The sequence below is a fragment of the Balaenoptera borealis genome (genome assembly GCF_965194805.1).
Source record: "Balaenoptera borealis genome assembly, chromosome: 16".
Taxonomy (NCBI): domain Eukaryota; kingdom Metazoa; phylum Chordata; class Mammalia; order Artiodactyla; family Balaenopteridae; genus Balaenoptera; species Balaenoptera borealis.
In genome coordinates this window covers 54,212,245-54,231,286 of record NC_138872.1, presented here as the reverse complement: position 1 = coordinate 54,231,286, position 19,042 = coordinate 54,212,245, and the positions used below count along the sequence as shown (strand labels likewise).

The 19,042-nt window shown below is 50.9% G+C and overlaps 1 protein-coding gene across 3 annotated transcripts; it reads left to right on the top strand.

Annotated features, from left to right (window-relative positions):
- Positions 1–279: 279 nt before the first annotated feature.
- On the top strand, positions 280–12,812 carry LOC309614212 (UPF0764 protein C16orf89). 3 transcript variants are annotated; one of them, XM_082362312.1, is made up of 8 exons: positions 312–602; positions 4,454–4,603; positions 5,996–6,146; positions 7,449–7,566; positions 9,238–9,373; positions 10,037–10,141; positions 11,617–11,703; positions 12,470–12,812. In XM_082362312.1, the coding sequence occupies exons 1-8, from the start codon at positions 392–394 to the stop codon at positions 12,598–12,600; spliced, it is 1,089 nt and encodes a 362-aa protein (XP_082218438.1). In that variant the 5' UTR covers positions 312–391; the 3' UTR covers positions 12,601–12,812. The 3 variants fall into 3 exon arrangements, with proteins under 3 accessions (XP_082218437.1, XP_082218438.1, XP_082218439.1); XM_082362311.1 differs by lacking the exons at positions 10,037–10,141; positions 11,617–11,703; positions 12,470–12,812 and having other exon boundaries at positions 280–602; positions 9,238–10,030; XM_082362313.1 differs by lacking the exons at positions 10,037–10,141; positions 11,617–11,703; positions 12,470–12,812 and having other exon boundaries at positions 437–602; positions 4,459–4,603; positions 9,238–10,030.
- Positions 12,813–19,042: the final 6,230 nt, after the last annotated feature.

Here is a 19,042-nt window from a genome sequence, read left to right as displayed (position 1 = left end):
CTGCATCGAAAGATCCCACATGCCGCAACTTAAGACCCGACGCAGCCAAAAACAATAAATAAAATTAAAAGAAAAAAAAAAAAAAACTTTTGCAATTGCTAGATCAAAGATAGCCTGTGGGCCTGGAGAGTCAGGGGTGAGAAGGAAAGGGTAGGCCTCTCTCTCCAGCCTTCGGCCAGCTGGCTCCACATCCAGGGCTGCCACCCCCAGAGTCAGTCCCCTGCAGCTGCCCTTTGAGAGCTCTCTGCCCAGGCCACCCCCGGCTGCTGGATCAGCCCTACCCGGCCACTCCTCTGCAGCTCTGCAGGGAAAGGGGGAGGAGGAGGAGGGAGTGTGGAGGTGGGCTGGCCTGGGGCTGAAGCGCTCCCCAGACTCTCGCAGAAGGCCGGCCATGTCCAGCCCAGGGCTCCTGCTCCTCCTGCTCTTGTTGCTGGCACCCTGGCCACTGCAGCCCTCCTTGCTGCCACCGCCGGACACCCCAGAGGGCAAGGCCACCATCACGGGCCTCATCCTCTCTGCGCTGGAGAGAGCCACGTCCTTCCTGAAGAAGAGGCTGCCCGAAATCAACCTGGATGGCGTGGTGGGCTTCCGGGTGCTGGAAGGTGGGTGCGCTTTCGTTGTCCCGGACTGGCCACCGGGAATCCAGTTCTCTGCCTGTCACCTGCCTGCTCTGCACCCCTGGGACCTGCCCACCTTCTGGTCCCCAAATAGTCTGCTTTAACTATAAGGAAAGAGGGGCACAGGGTGGCTTGCTCCTTTTGGGTGTCTGGAGCCCCGCTGTGATCAATTTTTTTAAAAGCAGGAAGGATTCAGAGGCCCCTCAAGAAAAGATTTGGAAATTATTATTTTCCCAGGAGGAAATGATTCATTTGACAGTCCCTTCCTCCTGACATGCCAGGACAAAAGCGGGCAGAGGGAGTGGGCCCTGTGAAGGGGTAGTCACGGGAGGGTGGCAGCCTCAGCTCCCACCACGTCCAGCCAAAGCTGCCTGAAGTCTCCTAGAAAAGGGCCAAGTGTTTGTTCAGCTTTGAGGGATATAAGATCCCCAAGGAGGGGGCTGGAGACAGGCCAAGAAAAACAGGGAGCCACCCCACACACACACCACAGGTTGCCGGGAGCCGCTCCCTGACCCAAGTGACAAAGAGCCAGCTTGGTGTCGACCTGGGGCTCTGGCTGGCCCCACTCCTGTATCACCCCCTCTGGGGCTCTGGCTGGCCCCACTCCTGTATCACCCCCTCTGCGTTGCCCGGGCTGCTTTCCACCCACCAGGACTCCAGATCCCAGCAGGAGGTGGGGCTCTGGGATGGGTCTGCACCTGCATCTTGGCCTCACTGCCTCGGGGCCTCCTTGTGTCCTCCCCACACCTCTGACCCCCTCTCCCCCAGGCTGCATCCTGGAGACCCTCAAGATCCCAGTCCCCTCCCCTCCAGGCCAGGACCAGGGTGCGGCAAGACAGATGCCATGGTCTCCTTCTTTTAACCCCAGCCCTGTCTTACTCCTCTAGAAATTAATCATAATAAACACACAGGGCCGATTTCCCCATTAGGTGCACGATACTTTTAGGGACCCATGAAAATGTTTTAATTTCTCTTAAAATAGGAAGAAGGATGTTAACTTTTTTTTTTTTTTTTTTGGCGATGCCACGCGGCTTGCAGGATCTCAGTTCCCTGACCAGGGATTGAACCCAGGCCACAGCAGTGAAAGCTTGGCTACTAGGCTAGGCCACCAGGGAAGTCCCAAAAAGTGAACTTTTAGGTCAAAGAAAATGCTTCAATATATTACATTCTGTCTTTATCTGTCTTTATACCATCCCAGTTGTAAAGCAATCTTCAATGTACTTTTTTAATGGAGGAGGGGGCCAACAAAGGCAAAAGCGTCTCGGGCCCACGAAGCCTCAACAGGGCCCCACAGACATGCCTGGGTGCTGCCTGGGCACCTGCCACATGTAATCACCCAACAACCCAGAGAGGGTGCTCTGTTTTGCTCCTTCTACAGGTGGGGAAATTGAGGCACAGAGAGGTTCAGTGGCCTCCTGACACCTCACAGCTGATAAGAAGGGGGTCTAGGATTCAAATCCACCTGCTGTAACACCCCTTGAGGGCAATGTGGCCATTGTCCTGACTTTTATATCCCCCCTGGGTGCTGAGCACAGCACTGGTCGTGGAGAAGTGGTTGAATGAACATTCCAGATCGTGGTGACAGGCTCTTAGTAGCAGCCCCATGGGTCTGTGTTTCCTTATGGAGAGGGAGGGGAGGGGCAGTGGCTACCTGGGCTCCGTGCCCTCTGGGGTGCCCACGACAGTAAAAGCTGATGTTCACCGGGTACCCGCTAAGCACTGGCAGACCTGAGCGCACACGCGGGGTGTTCACTGACTTCTCCCCATAACCCTTGACATAAGTCCATTATTATTATCATCCCCTTTTTGCCAAGGAGGGGATAGGCTTTAGAAAATGTCCGAGGTCACACAGCGAGTCAGAGGAGGTAGATTCGAACCCTGCACTGTCTGACTCTGCACTGTTCTTTGAGTCATTCCAGGGCAGCCGCAGCTGGAAGGAGGGAAGCGGTGGTCCAAGTGGGCGCCGCGTAACAGCCTCAAGCAGGGCCGCACCCTCCTCCCCTCTCCACGGTCGCTGCCCCTTCTCCTTGCAATAACCGATGGCTGCACAACAAATTACCCCAGGATTTAGCTGCTTGAAACCACAACAACAGTTGTTATCACATGGTTTTTATGGGTCAGGAATCCAGGAGCAGCTTAGCTGGGTGGTTCTGACTCAGGTTGCCATCCAGAGGCCAGCGGAGCTGTGGTCATCTGAAGGCTTCACTGGGGCTGGAGGAGCCACCTCGCTCACTCACAGACCTGGAGCGGTGGTGCTGGCTAGTGGCTGGGGGCCTCGGTTCCCCACAACACGGGCCCCTCCCTGGGCTGCTTGAGCATCCTCACAACATGGTGGCCGCTTCACCCAGAGCGAGTGACCCAGGAGAGAGCCAGGTGGAAGCCTCAATGTCTTTTACAACCGAGCCTTGGAAGTCACATGTCACTATTTCCCTAAGTTCTTAGTTTCACAGGTCAGCCCCATTCCAAGTGGGAGGGGGCTGAAGGGGCATGAAAATTAGCTGCCTACCACAGCACTCCTTCTGAGGGTCCTGCCTGCATTCTCAGCCTTCGCAGGAGAGAGAGAAGGGGTTCACATTCTGGAAGGAGTCCAGTAGCAACAAAATACCCATGGATCACCCGGGTCCTCTCCACTTGGTGCTAGACAGGTGGACATTGACCTAAGAGAGCAAAGGGTCCCTCCAGCTGCCTCTGTCAGCCATGAGGGGGTTCCAGAATGTAGCAGCAGCTGCCACACATGCAGGAAGAAACAGAAACAAGCCTCAGGACCCAGGATCACCATGAGGCCAGGTTGGGTTCACCTGGTCTCTTTGATGATTCAGCATCCCTCCTGGGTGCCACTGCAGGACCCTCCATCTACAGGTAGAGCCAATGGTCTAGAACAATGCTTCAGAACTAGACTGCCTGGTTCGAGTTCAGAGAGGGAGCCAAGTTGGGGGAGGGTGTCACAGAGCCCATCACCCCACAAGACTAGCTCAGCACCCTCCTTAAACCTCGTCCACCCTCCCCCACACAGTGCCCTACCTAAAGGCAACTGCCCTACATCATCTCACCCTCTAAGCCCTGCACTGATGCTCTCCCTCACATCTCCTCTCTTTCTGGCTACCTCGTGACCTCCTCTTCCAGCCACCACCATCCTCTCCTACCACTGCTAGTCCACAGGGCACCTCTAGGAGAATTAGAAAAAGGTGCCACCTTTCTTAAGTCGCTTGACTGCCATCTGCTGGAAAATTGTCTTAAAACATGTTACAGACCCATGATATTAGTGTGTGCTGCCTTTGTGCAGTGTACAACCTGCTCAACTGTACACAGTGGCTCTCCACTCTGCAATCTGGGTCCCTCCCTCATTTTTTTCTCCTGGACTGCAAACCCTAAGTCTCTCTAACTAATAGTAATAGCTAAACTTTATTAAGTGCTTCCTTTGCACTCTGGACAATGTTAAGTCCTCTGTATGCATTAGCTCATTTAATCCTTATGACCCCCTTCTCCAAGGAGTAAGGACTATCATTATCTTCATTCTACAGATGAAGAAAGTGAAGCAGAGAGAAATTAACTGACTTTCTCTGGTCACCCAACAAGAAAGCATTAGAGTCAGGATTTGAACCCTGGCCCCCCTCCAGAAATCAAGCTCTTAGCCACCACTTTCCCTCACTCTGGCCCCACCCCCAGTACCCAGCTGAGCCCCACAGAGGCCTAATTTTCAAAAAGCTCTGGGAATTTTTTCCCCTCAGGAGCTGGAAGAAGCTGAGAGGCTCAGTAAGCATTATAACTGGGGATATTTTTTTCCTGCCCATGTGGTTTGTCCAATGTTGGAATGAATGAACTCTGCTCTCACCCAGTGCAGCTCAAAAGTGTTCAGGAGAAGTGGGCCCGGGACCCCCAGGTGCAGCCACTTGGCCGGCGTGCAGGGAAGCTGGCGGAAAAGCTGGCTCCTCTTCTCCACAGATCCATCTTCTACCTCAACCTGAGTGACCCCAAGTACCTAAGAGGTAAGAGCGTGGGTGGAGTTCTGTTTCTTCAGGAACACAGACGGCTTCTGGGAGTGTCTACTGAAATAACCTAGTGGAGCTCCTTCCGGTGTAAGGGAGGGTCCAGGATGATCTGTAACCAGCTGTCCTGGGGATGTTCAGTCATCCTTGACTTCAGCTTGAGATGACCTCTCCCACCCACACAGAGCCGGTGGAAAGTAGGGAACGGGTCTCCCTCATTTGTTCAGCTCACGTCCAGGCTTGGGGGCCTCCATCCTAAACCAGAGGAGAGGGAGGTTAGAGATCTAAAAGGTAATCCGGCCCTTTGCATGGCAAACATTAGTATCTTTTTTTTTTTTTTAATTTTCTTCTTTTTTTTTTAGTTTATTTTTGGCTGCGTTGGGTCTTCATTGCTGCGCGCGGGCCTTCTCTAGTTGCAGTGAGCGGGGGCTACTCTTCGTTGCGGTGCGCAGGCTTCTCATCATGGTGGCTTCTCTTGTTGCGGAGCACAGGCTCTAGAGGGCACGGGCTTCAGTAGTTGTGGCGTGTGGGCTCAGTAGTTGTGGCTCGCGGGCTCTAGAGCGCAGGCTCGGTAGTTGTGAACGTGGGCTTAGTTGCTCCATGGCATGTGGGATCTCCCCAGACCAGGGCTCAAACCCATGTCCCCTGTATTGGCAGGCGGATTCTTAACCACTGTACCACCAGGGAAGTCCCCAAACATTAGCATCTTGCTAGCATCTTTCTTGTGCCCTATAATGCAGAGCCTCTGTCTCTTTGTCAGCCTTGAGTCACCCTATCAAGAGTCCCACCCTATAAGCCCTGGCCTGAGTTGTTCCTGGGTGGGGGTGGGTGGGTGGGTATATAAACCAGCTCCTTGTATGGTCCAGCTCTGCCTCCCAGACTCCCAGGTCCCAGGTCCATGGGGGTGAGTGGGGAGATAACTGGCCAGACATCATGACCAGACCCCAGCCCTCCCGAGCTTCGGCCTGTCCCTCTGCAGTCAGCGTCCCCCACCCTCTCCCAGGCCTGGTCCTTAAGACCATCCCAACCCGTATCACCGTGAAGTCTGTTCCATAAGAGGTCCACATTCTAACGGAACAAAAGGTGGCAACTAACCCTACTTATATGTCTCAAACTTCCATGGGATGCGATAGATTTAGTCAGAGCCCGTCCCAACACTGTTCCTAGTGATTTTTTAAAATTTTTTTAGAGAAAGAGCTTCCTGAGTGTTTCAAATGCAGTGTCCAACCCTCAGGCCAGGCTTGGAGCCCTGAAGGCACCCGAGTGTGCTCAGGGCTGCCGGGGGAGGGACAGCCCGTTCCTGGGCTCAAAACCACAGGAACCTGGGGGGCAGTTAAGCTTGGCATGAGCCACTGCTCCTGGGTCTCCCCGCAACCCTCTCCTCTCTGCCAGAGTTCCAGCCAGCCATTGAGCCTGGGTTTTGGAAGCTCCCGCACATCTGGACCCGCACCAGGGCCTCCATGGTCTACTCCACGTTTGAGCGGCAGGACCCCTTCTCAGAGGAGCACAGTGACCTGTGCCTGGTGCAGCTGCTGGGAACCGGGTGGGCCCCCTGGACGGCCCCGCTTCCGGAAAACCCCAAAGTGCTTGCCCTCCGCCAGTCCTCCCATCCCACTCACTCTCCAAATCCCCAGGGGTTTGGGCAAAACCAGGCGCCAGCTCCCCCAAGAGCTGTTCCTTCTCCCACCCTCATCCCTGTGAGTCAGCCCCCCTCTCTCCACCCAAGGCTTCCAGCCCGCTCCAATCACCTACCTCCACGCCCTGCACTCCCCAACTGGCTGGTCTCCCCACACCAGAGGGATCTTTCCAAAAAGCACATGTGAACACCCCACCCCAGTGTGAAGCTTCCTTGTTCTCAGGAAAAGCCCCAACTCCTCTGCCCTTCCAGGTCCCCAGGCCACTCCGGTCCAGGCCCTGGGGCCTCTCTTCAGACTCTCAAAGGCACCAGCTCCCTCCCACTTAAAGCCTTTGCCTGTGCCCGGCAGTTGCCTCTGTGGGGCCTCCTCCCACCCTGCCCCACCCCAGGCCCTGTGCCTAAGTAACTCTGCTCACACTTGAAGGCCAGCTCCAGCATCCTTCCTCCAGAACCTTCCCTGACCCCACTGCAGGGGGCTGACCTCCCATGGTGGACCGGTTCTCCTCTCCAGATGCAGTTCACATTTGTTTTATGGTTCTGTAGAACAAATGTGAACTGCATCTGGCTAGGAGAACCAGTCCCAGAAAGCAGGACAGGGCTGTATGCCCCAGAAAGAAGGACCCAGCCTAGTTTAGCTCACCTGCTGTGCAGTGGGCTTGGAGCAAACCCCCGAGGGGCAGCCCTAGGTGCAGGGACCCCTGGAACCCATGAGCAGAAGGGGCAGCAGATGCCTGAGCTCCCACCCTCTCAGCATCCTTCAGAGAGGTGTTCGGGCCAGGACACAGCTGGGCTTGCAGAGGGGCTATGCTCCAGTGAGGGACCTGCCCTGTCCCTTCCATGGGGCAGGCCAGGCCTGGCACGGGGGGGTGGTCATGCCAGGCCCGGGGATCTGCTGTTCTGGGTCCAGGGATCTGCTGTTTAGGGCAATTCTGGGAAATATGGTACTTGGGGGTCCCACGGAGAAATGGGAAGTCGCAGCCCCTGGTGGCTCCCCTCACCCAGGATAGCTCCAGCATCGCCTCCCCTGTGCCGGGGGGAACAATGTAGCCAATCCAGACACAGGACACCTGTGTTTATCTGGCACAGCTGTGTGCCTGGACCCTACTGGGGGGTCTAATAACTAGAGGGGGCATCAGGACCAAGAAAGGCTCCGTGCCCTCGGGTTTCATTCAGGACGCTTTTAACAGCTTGGAACCACTTCTCCCACAGGACAAACAGCAGCCAGCCCTGCAGGCTCTCCGATTTCTGCAAGACCCTCATGACCAGGCCCGGCTGCTCTGGCTACTGCCTGTCTCACCAGCTGCTCTTCTTCCTCTCGGCCAGAATGGTGAGTGCCTGGTGTGGGCTCAGCCACAGCCCAAGGAGGAGGAAGAATGACTGAAAGGGGCTCGTGACAGTGTGGTTTCGTATGTTCACAGCTGGAAAATAAGCAGGTTTTAAACCCCTGCTTCAGACCTCAGGAGGCGGAAGTGAGCAGCCTGTCATTTTTAGCCATGAAATCCAACCACAGTGGTGGTGGGGGGGATGAGATTCTGTTGCACAGAGAACTCTGCATGCTGAACTGGATCATAGGGCATTAGAAAAAGAGAGAGGGAAGCAGCAGAAAGAACTCAATAAACAAGAGATGGAAAAAGGTCTTAGAACAAAGTCAGTAGCTAGCTGCTTCCAGAAAACCAAACCAAGACCAAAACAGCCCCACCATCACTTCTCCTGTGCCCAAACACTCTTCCAAGGCCAAGATTTGCTAGATACACATTTTATTTTATTTTATTTTGGCCTCACCGTGGGGCTTGTGGGATCTCAGTTCTCCGACCAGGGAATGAACCCGGGCCATGGCAGTGAAAGCACTGAATCCTAACCACTAGACCACCAGGGAACTCCCGCTAAATACTCATTTTAAACATATATTTATTTATATACAAAGTAGGGCTTGCTATCTCTATTCAAAAATGTTACTCAGGGCTTCCCTGGTGGCGCAGTGGTTGAGAATCTGCCTGCCAATGCAGGGGACACGGGTTCGAGCCCTGGTCTGGGAAGATCCCACATGCCGCAGAGCAATTAAGCCCGTGAGCCACAATTGCTGAGCCTGCGCGTCTGGAGCCTGTGCTCCGCAACAAGAGAGGCCGGGATAGTGAGAGGCCCGCGCACCGCGATGAAGAGGGGCCCCCACTTGCCACAACTAGAGAAAGCCCTCGCACAGAAACGAAGACCCAACACAGCCAAAAATAAATAAATCAATAAATAAAGAGTTCCTTTAAAAAAAAAAAAAGTTACTCAATGTCCAGAAATTCTTAGCCAAGAAAGGACTTGCTGATTTTGTCTAATAGATTTTTTTATTATTTATTTGTAAGCTGTAACAGCCCAGTGTTTTTGTAAATACAATAAAAGCCAAGTTACAAGGAAAGTTATTGTGATTACTAGATTCAGCAGATAGAAAGTTGCTCTGACATATTGCTATAGAAGTTTCCAAAGCCTGTTCTCATCCCCTGTCCTCTCCGTGCAACCGCTCCGCGGCCCAAGCTTTGAGCAGCGCTGTAGCTGCCCGCTTGCGGGGTTAGGCTGGAATCAGAATGCGGTGACAGAGCGCTTTAGAGCGCCCCCTGGTGTCTGGCGTCGTGTCAGGCACTTCCAGGTTATGGTACCGCACCCCCCCCCCCCCCCCCCGACATGAGCGCCCCTCGGGTGTAGCTCCCATCGGCATCGCCCTTTCCCCATGGAAAGCCTTGAGGCTCACAAAGGTTAACTTAGTGGGTGGAAGTCGCACAGCTCCTAAGCTGCAGAGCCGGGGCTCGAACTCAGCTCTCTCTGTCCCCCAGTGACTAAGCCCCACCAGGCTGGGAGTGTGGATAGGGAAGAAATTTTGGGAAAAGGGAAAAGAGCTGCCCCAAAGGCAGCCACTTAAAAAACCGTTTCCGAACAGCAGGTCTTTTCCTGTAACAGCGCACCTGTGTCGCTCAGACCACCAACTTCCTTGTCTCTTTGGTGTTTGTTCCCCCAGAGGGGATGCACGAAGGGGCTGTTCCGCCAGAGCCAGCGCTACATGAACCTCTTCTGTGCCAACATGATGGACCTGAACCGGAGAGCTGAGGCCATCGGATATGCCTACCCCACCCGGGACCTCTTCATGGAAAACAGTGGGCCCCCGCATTCTGCTCTAGGAACAAAGCAGCGGGGTGTCCCTGATTCTGGGCACACACACAAACACACACACACACTAGGGCTGCCAGGTTTAGCAAATGAAAATATAAGAGGCCCAGGCAAATTTGAACTTCAGATAAACAACAAATACATTTTTAGTATAAGTGTATCCCAAACATTGCATGGGCTATACTTAATTTTTTTCTTAATTTTTTGGCCACACCGTGTGGCACGCTGGATCTTAGTTCCCCAACCAGGGATCGAACCTGCGTTCCCTGCAGTGGAAGAGTGGAAGCACTTAGTCTTAACCACTGGACCACCAGAGAAGTCCTACTTAACAATTTTTAATTTGTCATTTATTGGAAATAAATTTAAGTGGGCATCCTGTATTTTGTCTGCCACTGTTTTGACTACTTCCTGCCCCAAAGATCTGACCCAGTGACGGAGCTCTGGACAGACTGACCAAGGCAGGACCCAGGTTTGGGGGCCCCTGCTTACTAAGGCAGACCCTCAGGGCTGCCTCCTTGCAGCCACTGTGTTGAGTGCCCACTTCCTGGTGCCACCTCTCTCTAGCAGGTGGCACCATGGTGGCCTTGGGGAGGGGGAAGAGGTGGGCCTGGGGGGTAGGCCTGCAGAGGGTCCCCTGTCTTTGCTTCCAGTCATGTTCTGTGGGATCGGTGGCTTCTCCGACTTCTACAAACTCCGGTGGCTGGAGGCCATTCTCAGCTGGCAGAAGCCGCAGGAAGGATGCTTTGGGAAGCCAGGTGAGCTGTACTTCCTCCCTGGCTGGGAGCAGGGGTGGGGGTGGGGGCGCTGGGCTTCTATGCCAGTTGGGGAAAGGGTGCACTGGTGTTGGGGGGTTGCAGAGAGAGATGGGCAACATGCATGTCCATGCACACACATGCACGCGCGCACACACACACACACACGTGGAAATAGGCTCGGAGTTTTGGAAGCCAAAACTTTGCAGGATGAGAGGCGGTCTTGTTGGAAGATATTGGACCCCTGCACCTGTGTTAACAAATTCATTTCTTCATCAAGTATTCCCTGAGCACCTACTATATGCCAGACACAGTTCTAGGCTCTGGAGAAACTAGGCAGGGAAAAGAGGAAAGAGGAAAAGAGACAGAAACCACCTAGACAAACCAGTAAGTGAAATGCGAGTTCTGATAATGGTTGTGAAGGATACATCAGGCTGAGAGAGAAAAGAACACTGGAGAAGCTTCTTTAGGCAGAATAGTCAGTCAGGGGAGATGTCTGAGAGGTGGTGTCATAGAAGCAGGTGTGGAGGGAACTATATTCAATATCCTATGATAAACCATAATGGAAAAGAATATGAAAAAGAATATGTATATGTATAACTGAGTCACTTTGCTGTACAGCAGAAATTAAACACAACATTGTAAACTGTACTTCAATAAAATTTTTTTAAAAAGAAGAATCTGGGACTTCCCCACCGGTCCACTGGTTAAGACTCCATTCTTCCACTTCAGGGGACACGGGTTCAGGGTTTGATCCCTGGTCAGGGAACTAAGATTCCTACATGCCGCGAGTCGTGGCCAAAAATTTTTAAAAATAAAGAATAAAAAGAAGAAATAGAGAAAAAAAAAAAGAAGAAGAAGCAGAGGGTGGAAAGGCAGAGGATGCAGCCCCTTTCCAGCCATGTGACACCAGACAGCTGGTCCTCTTTGGAGTAAGTCACTTCACCTCTCTGAGCCTCAATTTTCCTGTCTATAAATAAATGAGCAAAATAATCTCCACCTTCCTGAGCTGTGAGGAGTAGACATAATACAGATGAAACCACCTAGCTTTTGCCAGGTACAGACAAGGCTCCCAGTAAATGCTGGCTTCCCAAATGAGAAGCTTAGGATGCTCAAAGACCAAAGCTTTTGAAATAAGATAGTCTGTTTTAAAACAGAGGCATTTATAAAATGAAGATTCTCAGGCCTCCAGACCTATAGATTCAGCAGGTGGAGGGGCTGTGGACCCCCATTTTCAATGAGCTCCTCTGGCCATTCTGATATGGGTGATTGGGGGAACCACAATTTGGGAAACATCAGTAGATGCAGACTGAGGTGGTGTGGAAGTATATCTACCCAGAGGCACGAGGAAACTTCCGGAAGAGCCTCCACATTCAAGAGAAGACTTGAGTTGCTTGAGGTGTTGTGAAGAGTAGGGGGCTTAGCCAGTAATATTTAAAAATCCATCTTGAGAAGTTCACCTTTCATTCTTCTCTCAGCTGCTGAAGATGAAGAATTACCCAAAGCCATTCAGTACCAACAGCATCTTTTGAGAAGAGTGAAGAGGCGAGAAAAACAATTTACAGGTAATGAAAATAACCAAGACATGAAACCAAAACCTAGAAAGGATACACATGGCTTGCACTCAAGGAAAACAGGCTCCTAGCATCACCCAGGAGCCAGAGTGGAGGGCCTTTGTGTTTGGGAGCTAGAGGGAAGGGTAGGAGTCTCTGATGCCCTCCTCTTTGAAAGTGGGGAGTCCAGAGATGCTGTCTCCAGTGAAGGGAACATAAAAGAGAAGTTTGGGTGTATTACACACTGAAAGTCACAGACATAACCCCTCTCGGTCAAAGTCTAGTCAGGAAAACAGAACCTGCATCAGGAACTTCAGCAGAGGGAATTGAATATAGGGAACTCAGAGGTGCTGCAAGAGCTGAAAACAGAAAAGGTGAGAAAACACAGACATTAACCACTGCCGGAAGCCCCCATCCTCCCTGGAGGCAGAGCTGGAGGGACCGTGAGAGGAGATGGGGTGAGTGGAGCCTGCAGAGGCTGGACACAGAGGAGACAGAGAGGGGCAAGGGGAGAAATACCCTGGCTTCTCCCCTCACCCCACCTGGGCCTGCCTGTGGTGAGCAAGGCAGTCTGGGAAATGTAGTTTGGAGGGGTTGGTGCACTGGGGTTTGGAGCAAAGAAGGGCAGAGGGGGGATCGTTGAGCCAGGGGACAAGTGACGAACACAGTTCTGGTGGCCGCACGCCCCCAGGCTGGCCGAGGGAACATCTGAAAAGTACTCTCAATGGAACGGTGGCCATCCCCCCCAGCACTCACAGCAGGGCCTCTGCCTCCCCAGATGGCTGCTCTTCCCACAACACGGCCATGGCTGTCGCGGCCCTGGGTGGCTTCATCTCCGTCCTGGCGGAACTCCCGCCAGCAGATGGAGAGCTGCGGCCGCCCACACCGACACCACCCAGCAGCCACTGACAAGGATGGTTCCACGCCTGCCACCCGCCAGGAAGGTGAAACGCACGCCTTTCGTCATTCCTTCCTTAGTCCTGGGGCCTGGGTCTCACCCTGAGAAGGAGGCAGCCGAAGCAAAGCAATCCAGTGTCATCCCCTCGGGGAGCAGGGCTGGGGAGGTGGGGTTGGGATGGACCCAGGCGCAGAGCATATGAATAAATTTAGAGTGCAGTTGAGTGGGGAGTTGGGTCTTGTTCCTCAGCCTTTCAGACAACTTCACTTGGGATAATTATAGCACCCATCCCAATATTACCTCCACAGCTGTGACAGTTATGTCTGTAGAGTACTGAGAACGGTACCTGTGATGTAGTAGGTGCCAGGTAAATGTTACCTGCTCCTGCAGTGATGATGTCGCATTCCGTGGGAGCTTGTCCCAAGGCAGTGGCCGGGGGTTGGGGGGGAGCTGGCTCATCAACGTTTCTCTCATTCCAGCTTGCTTCTCTTCCCTCCTGTTCTGCTTCAGTGTGAGTATATCTAAATGTGTCAGGTGGAGCCCTGACACTAATCTCATCTGGGAAAAGACCTGGAAACTAATTATAGGTCCAGGTGTGTCTATGGTGCTGATTTCAGGCTACGTGCACATGGGCGTTAAAAAAAAAAAAAGCTAAAAACCCAGTCTTCGGACTGGAAGGCTCTTAGTGGCTGATGGTCGTATTTATGTGACAATTTAAACATATTTGAGAATCTGAATTAAAATACCCTTTGCTCTTTCTTTGCCCAACTGAATAATCCAGTGGGAGGAATAGTTCTAAATCTGTCCTTTGGGAGTTGGTCTCCTCTATCTATTCCTCTTTGCTGCTGCTCCCGGATGCCTTCCCGAAAGTGCTCTTAAACTGTCAGGCCCACAGGAACATTCCTGGATTTTGTTGGCAAGTGTGACTTGCTTTTGAGATTGTAGTTTTCTTGGGAAACCAGGAGCCAGAATTTAATACCCACTTGGCACTTTGTATTCTTCGGGAATTTCTTCCACATTACCTCTCAAACAAAATTTACCAAGAGAGGCACAGAATCAGATTGGGTTGGGCCGGGTAGGCCGGGGCGGGGGGCGTTGGCGGGGGGTAATATAAGATTAATATGAATTTGTGATGGATTAGTTGATGGAGCCTGACACCGATTCACTTTTGGAAGGCTTGAGTTACCAAACCAGGACGGAATGATCTAGGAGAAACCTGAGTTTACAAGTCACTTTCAAGGAAAGGGAATCCTAATCCAAACGGGGAAGAAAAATTCACAAGGCGAACCCCACCTGAATCACTTCTTTGGATTTCTGTTGCTGCGGGCACTGAAGAGAGGTGAAAACAGTGGATGAGTCTTTTCACCTCAGCTTCTACTGAAGATGGATCCTGTGAGCATTTACCATGGTGTGGAGGGGGGGCTTCATTTCCCTTGTTCTGTCACTGCTCACGACCTCCCTAGAAGAGTTTCTCAACCTGTCACTGCTCACGACCTCCCTAGAAGAGTTTCTCAACCTGTGGCCTGTGGCTGCCTGCATCAGAACCACCTGAGGTCTCCTGTTAAACATGCAGGCTGGATTCTCATCCAGCCACCAGGAGGGAAAGGGATGTGACAGCGAGAGCTAGACCAGCTTGAAGTCACCATGTCCCATTCTCTGTCCCTGGGTTCTCTGTCCCTCAGCGACTGTGCCTCTGCTCTCCTCCCACACCAGTGGTCAGGGAGACTGGACCCGGCAACATTTCATCAAGACACTCTGTGTTTCCCAGGTCTTCACTGTTCCCTTTTTTCCATCTGGATTACCCATCCTGACCCCATCCCCCAGTTCAGTTAAGATTTTATTTGTCCTTTAAAATTCACCTAGAACGCCACTTGTCCCATGAAGTCTTCTCCCATTCTCCCACCTGCCTCCCTCTTTTTTACACGGCTCTTTGGGCACCTTATTCTGACACTTGTGTACTTGTGGATTCTATCATCAGATGCTAAACCACCTTAGGGCATGGGCGATATGGTGCTCTCTTTGTGTGCCCAGCTCCTACTGTACTGCCTGGAGCAGAGAAGTGTTTAATAGATGTTTGCAGAATTAAATAGGAAAAAAGAAAAGAAAAACCGGGCTCTTTAGGATGTGTGTCCAAGTCTTAGCTGGTGGAAGAGGGCTTGGGCTTTGAGCATTGTTGAGCCTGGTCTGGCAAGTCCACGCAGGATGAGGGCCCCTAAGGTCACCCCCACACATGGAGCATATGACAGAACCTCCTGCCTCTGGAAACCTCAAAGCCAGGTTCTAGCATATTGTAAATACCCTCATACCACTTTACATAAGAGATACAGAACACAGTGCAGACAGAAGAAATTGATCTTGGTTTATAATTCCTAAAAGGGTTTTATAAGAGCAAGTTTGGTTTCCCAGACTCCAAAATAAACATGCATCCCTGCCCCCCACCCCCCAGAAAGAAGTTCCTCCTGGGCAGGAGAGCAGAGGGGCTAAGGGCTCATGCTTCAGAGCCAGCTGCCTCCTCTGCTAACAGCTGTGTGACCTTGGGCCAGTAGCTTGCCCTCTCTGTGCCCCCATTTCCTTTTCTGTATAATGGATAGCATAATGATACCCACCTTCTAGGATTCATGAAGGGATTTGATAAAATGGTGCAGGTTAAGCCCCTTGCACACTGCCTGAGGCTTAGATGAGCTGGGGGACTCTTAGCTGAGTTTCCTTAGAAAACCCAACATCCACACCACCTCTGGGGTGTTATCAGTCGCCTATTATTTACGAGCAAACAATGTCATTCCCAGACAAATACTCCACCCATTCATTCAATAAATATTGATTAAGAATATACTGTGTGCCAAGCTGTGCTCTGGGCATGGAAAATACAGCTGAAAATACAAACAAGGACCCTGTTCCCATCCACTTATTCAAGAAATATCCGTGAAACACCTCCAGTGCACCAGGCACTGTGCAAAGTGCTGGGAAAAGCAGTGAAAAGCAGAGGTGGTCTCTGCCCTCATAGAGATGACAGTCAGGTGAGGAGACAAGCATAGGAAACAATCGTAATCAAGCAGATTGAGTTTATAGTAGGCAAAGACTGGGTACACTGCTTAAACTTTCTTCTTTCCCTCGATTGATTAACGTATACCAATGCATAAACGTTGTTCGTGTTCTTAGTGGGGGAAACTTATTTCCTATATTCCACGCCCTGCCGGGGCTCAGAGCTCCCAGCCAGAGAGCCTGCTAAAATGTATGAACAAGGTAACAGCAACAGAAGAGGCATCTTCAGGAGATGTATGACTCAGAGCTGAAGAGTACACGTAAACCACGTACACCATAAACCGTCACAGCCTGTGGACTGAGGGCTCCAAGGAGAGGCCACAACACCCAACCCCCATCCTGTCAGCTTTATCTTAAAACCCTCTGGGGGGGCTTCCCTGGTGGCGCAGTGGTTGAGAATCTGCCTGCCAATGCAGGGGACACGGGTTCAAGCCCTGGACCCGGAAGATCCCACATGCCGCGGAGCAACTGGGCCCGTGAGCCACACCTACTGAGCCTGTGCTCCGCAACGGGAGAGGCCACGACAGTGAGAGGCCAGTGCACGGCGATGAAGAGTGGCCCCCGCTCGCCGCAACTAGAGAAAGCCCTCACACAGAAACGAAAGACCCAACACAGCCAAAAATAAATAAATAAAATTAAAAAAAAAAAAAAAACCCTCTGGGGTCCTTTGCAATCACTCCCTGTTTCCACCCCCGGCCCTCAGGCAACCACTAATCTCCTTGCTATCTCTCCAGATTGGATGTTCAATACAAATGGAGTCACATTCAGCACTTTCAGGGGTGACTAAATAGACATTTCACCAAGGAAGACATACAGATGGCCAAGAGGCACATGAAAAGATGCTCAACATCGCTAATTATTAGAGAAATGCAAATCAAAACTACAATGAGGTATCACCTCACGCTGGTCAGAATGGCCATTATCAAAAAATCTAGAAACAATAAATGCTGGAAAGGGTGTGGTGAAAAGGGAACCCTCCTGCACTGTTGGTGGGAATGTAAATTGATACATTCACTATGGAAAATGGTATGGAAGTCCTTTAAAAAACTAAAAATAGAACTACCATATGACCCAGCAATCCCACTATTGGGCATATACCCTGAGAAAACCATAATTCAAAAAGACACATGTACCACAATGTTCATTGCAGCACTATTTACGATAGCCAGGACATGGAACCAACCTAAATGTCCATTGACAGATGAATGGATAAAGAAGATGTGGCACATATATACAGTGGAATATTACTCAGCCATAAAAAGAAACGAAATTTAGTTATTTGTAGTGAGGTGGATGGACCTAGAGTCTGTCATACAGAGTGAAGTAAGTCAGAAAGAGAAAAACAAATACCATATGCTAACGCATATATATGGAACCAAAAAAAAAAGAAAAGAAAAATGGTACTGATGAACCTAGTTGCTGGGCAGGAATGAAGAGATAGACATAGAAAATGGACCTCAGGACATGGGGTTGGAGGGGGAAGCTGGGGTGAAGTGAGAGCAGCATCGACATATATCACTATCGAATATAAAATAGTTGGCTGGTGGGAAGCAGCAGCACAGCACAGGGAGATGGGCTCAGTGCTTTGTGATGACCTAGAGGGGTGGGATAGGGAGGAGGGGAGGGAGGCTCAAGAGGGAGGGGATATGGGGACATGTGTATGCATATGGCTGATGTGCTTTGTTGTGTAACAGAAACTAACACCATACTGTGAAGCAATTATACTCCAATAAAGATCTATTAAAAAAAAAAAAAAGTAGGTGTGAGCAAAGGAGGAAGTCCTGGGTTAGTTAGCTGGTTTGGCTAGAACTGTATTTTGGGGCTTGTTAAAAAACAAACTGAGGGACTTCCCCGGTGGCGCAGTGGTTGGCAGTCTGCCTGCCAACGTGGGGGACAAGGGTTCTAATCCCTGGTCCCGGAGGATCCCACATGCTGCGGAGCCACTAAGCCCGTGCGCCACAACTACTGAGCCTGCTCTCTGGAGCCTGCGAGCCACAACTACTGAAGCCTGCTCACCTAGAGCCTGTGCTCTGCAACAAGAGAAGCCACCACAATGAGAAGCCCTCGCACTGCAACGAAGAGTAGCCCCCATTCGCCACAACTAGAGAAAGCCCATGTGCAGCAATGAAGACCCAACGCAGCCAAAATAAATAAATAAATAAATAAACAAATCTATTTTAAAAAATAGAAAAAACACTAAAAGGGAGAGGGACTTCCCTGGTGGTCCAGTGGTTAAGACTCTGCACTCCCACTGCAGGGGGGCCTGAGTTTGATCCCTGGTCAGGGAACTAGATCCCACATGCCTCAACAAAGATCCTGTGTGCCACTACTAAGAACTGGCACAGCCAAATAATTAATTAATTAATTAATTTTTAAAAAGAGGGAGCAAAGTCAAACACTTCCTGGCTTCCATCAGCCTCCAGAGGAGATGTGTTAATTTCTTCCTCCCTGCAGTCATTCACAGGTGGGCCTGATCAGGATGTTTCCTGTGAACTAAACAAAGGTATTTTAGCTTAATGCTCATTACCTGGGAGGCAGGGTTCCCAGAGATCGGCTATTATGTATAATTTAAGCTTATAGGCAACATGCCTTTAGTGGTTAACTTGTAATAGAATACAAAAGGTTCTTCCCTATTACTTAGTGTCCCGAAGACCCATCTTACCCAAATTAGAATTCAGGCTTCTTTTATACTAAAAAGGGAAAGGGGTGTTGTTGGTTGTTGCAGACTTCTTGGTGCCAGAATCCTTTGTTCTTGCAGCTGCCCACAAAGGTCAGGTTACAATGTTCATGTAAACCTCCAACAGGATAAATGTTATCCTCTGTTCTGCAACTTTTTATCTCTATATGAATGGAAAAGTGTTATACCTTTAAAGGTCAGAGGCTTGAGAATGGGCTATCCTGTATATTTCAGGCTATAGGCAACATTCTTAACTTGTAGCAAAAGCAATAGAATACAAAAGTTAAAGAAACAGATCTAATGTGGAGTCAGATTTGTTCTCCCTCTTACACTTACAACAACTGGGCAAAGGAGTGAAAAACATGTAAGTAGGGAGAAGAATAAAGGTCAGAACTTGCCATAGACTGCCTGCCAACTGCAACTCCTAGTTGACTGAGAACAGAGGACTTCCAGGGGCAGGGAAGTTGGTGGCAGACTTTGGCTTGTTTGCTGATGATTTTTGGCACCTGGATATAAAGATCAGCAAGACATTCACTCCACATCAATACATTTGCATCAGGCCAGGTCATTTAACTCCCAGAGGATCAGTCACTTTGAATGTGATTCACTAAAGTGAACTAATTGTGGTTCCCCCAAGGCCCCAGAGCCAGTGGTGGGAGCCCATTTGAGGTCTCTGACAGTATTAGTTCCGAAATTAAGGTGTCAGCAGGGCTCTGCTCTGTCTCTGAAGCCTG

Bases quoted from the DNA above. Each gene is read 5' to 3' on its own strand.
- LOC309614212 (XM_082362311.1), top strand. From the start codon at position 392: ATGTCCAGCCCAGGGCTCCTGCTCCTCCTGCTCTTGTTGCTGGCACCC. The intron at 603-4,453 runs GTGGGTGCGCTT...GCTCTCACCCAG, and splicing joins GGGCTTCCGGGTGCTGGAAG to TGCAGCTCAAAAGTGTTCAG. The intron at 6,147-7,448 runs GTGGGCCCCCTG...CTTCTCCCACAG, and splicing joins GTGCAGCTGCTGGGAACCGG to GACAAACAGCAGCCAGCCCT.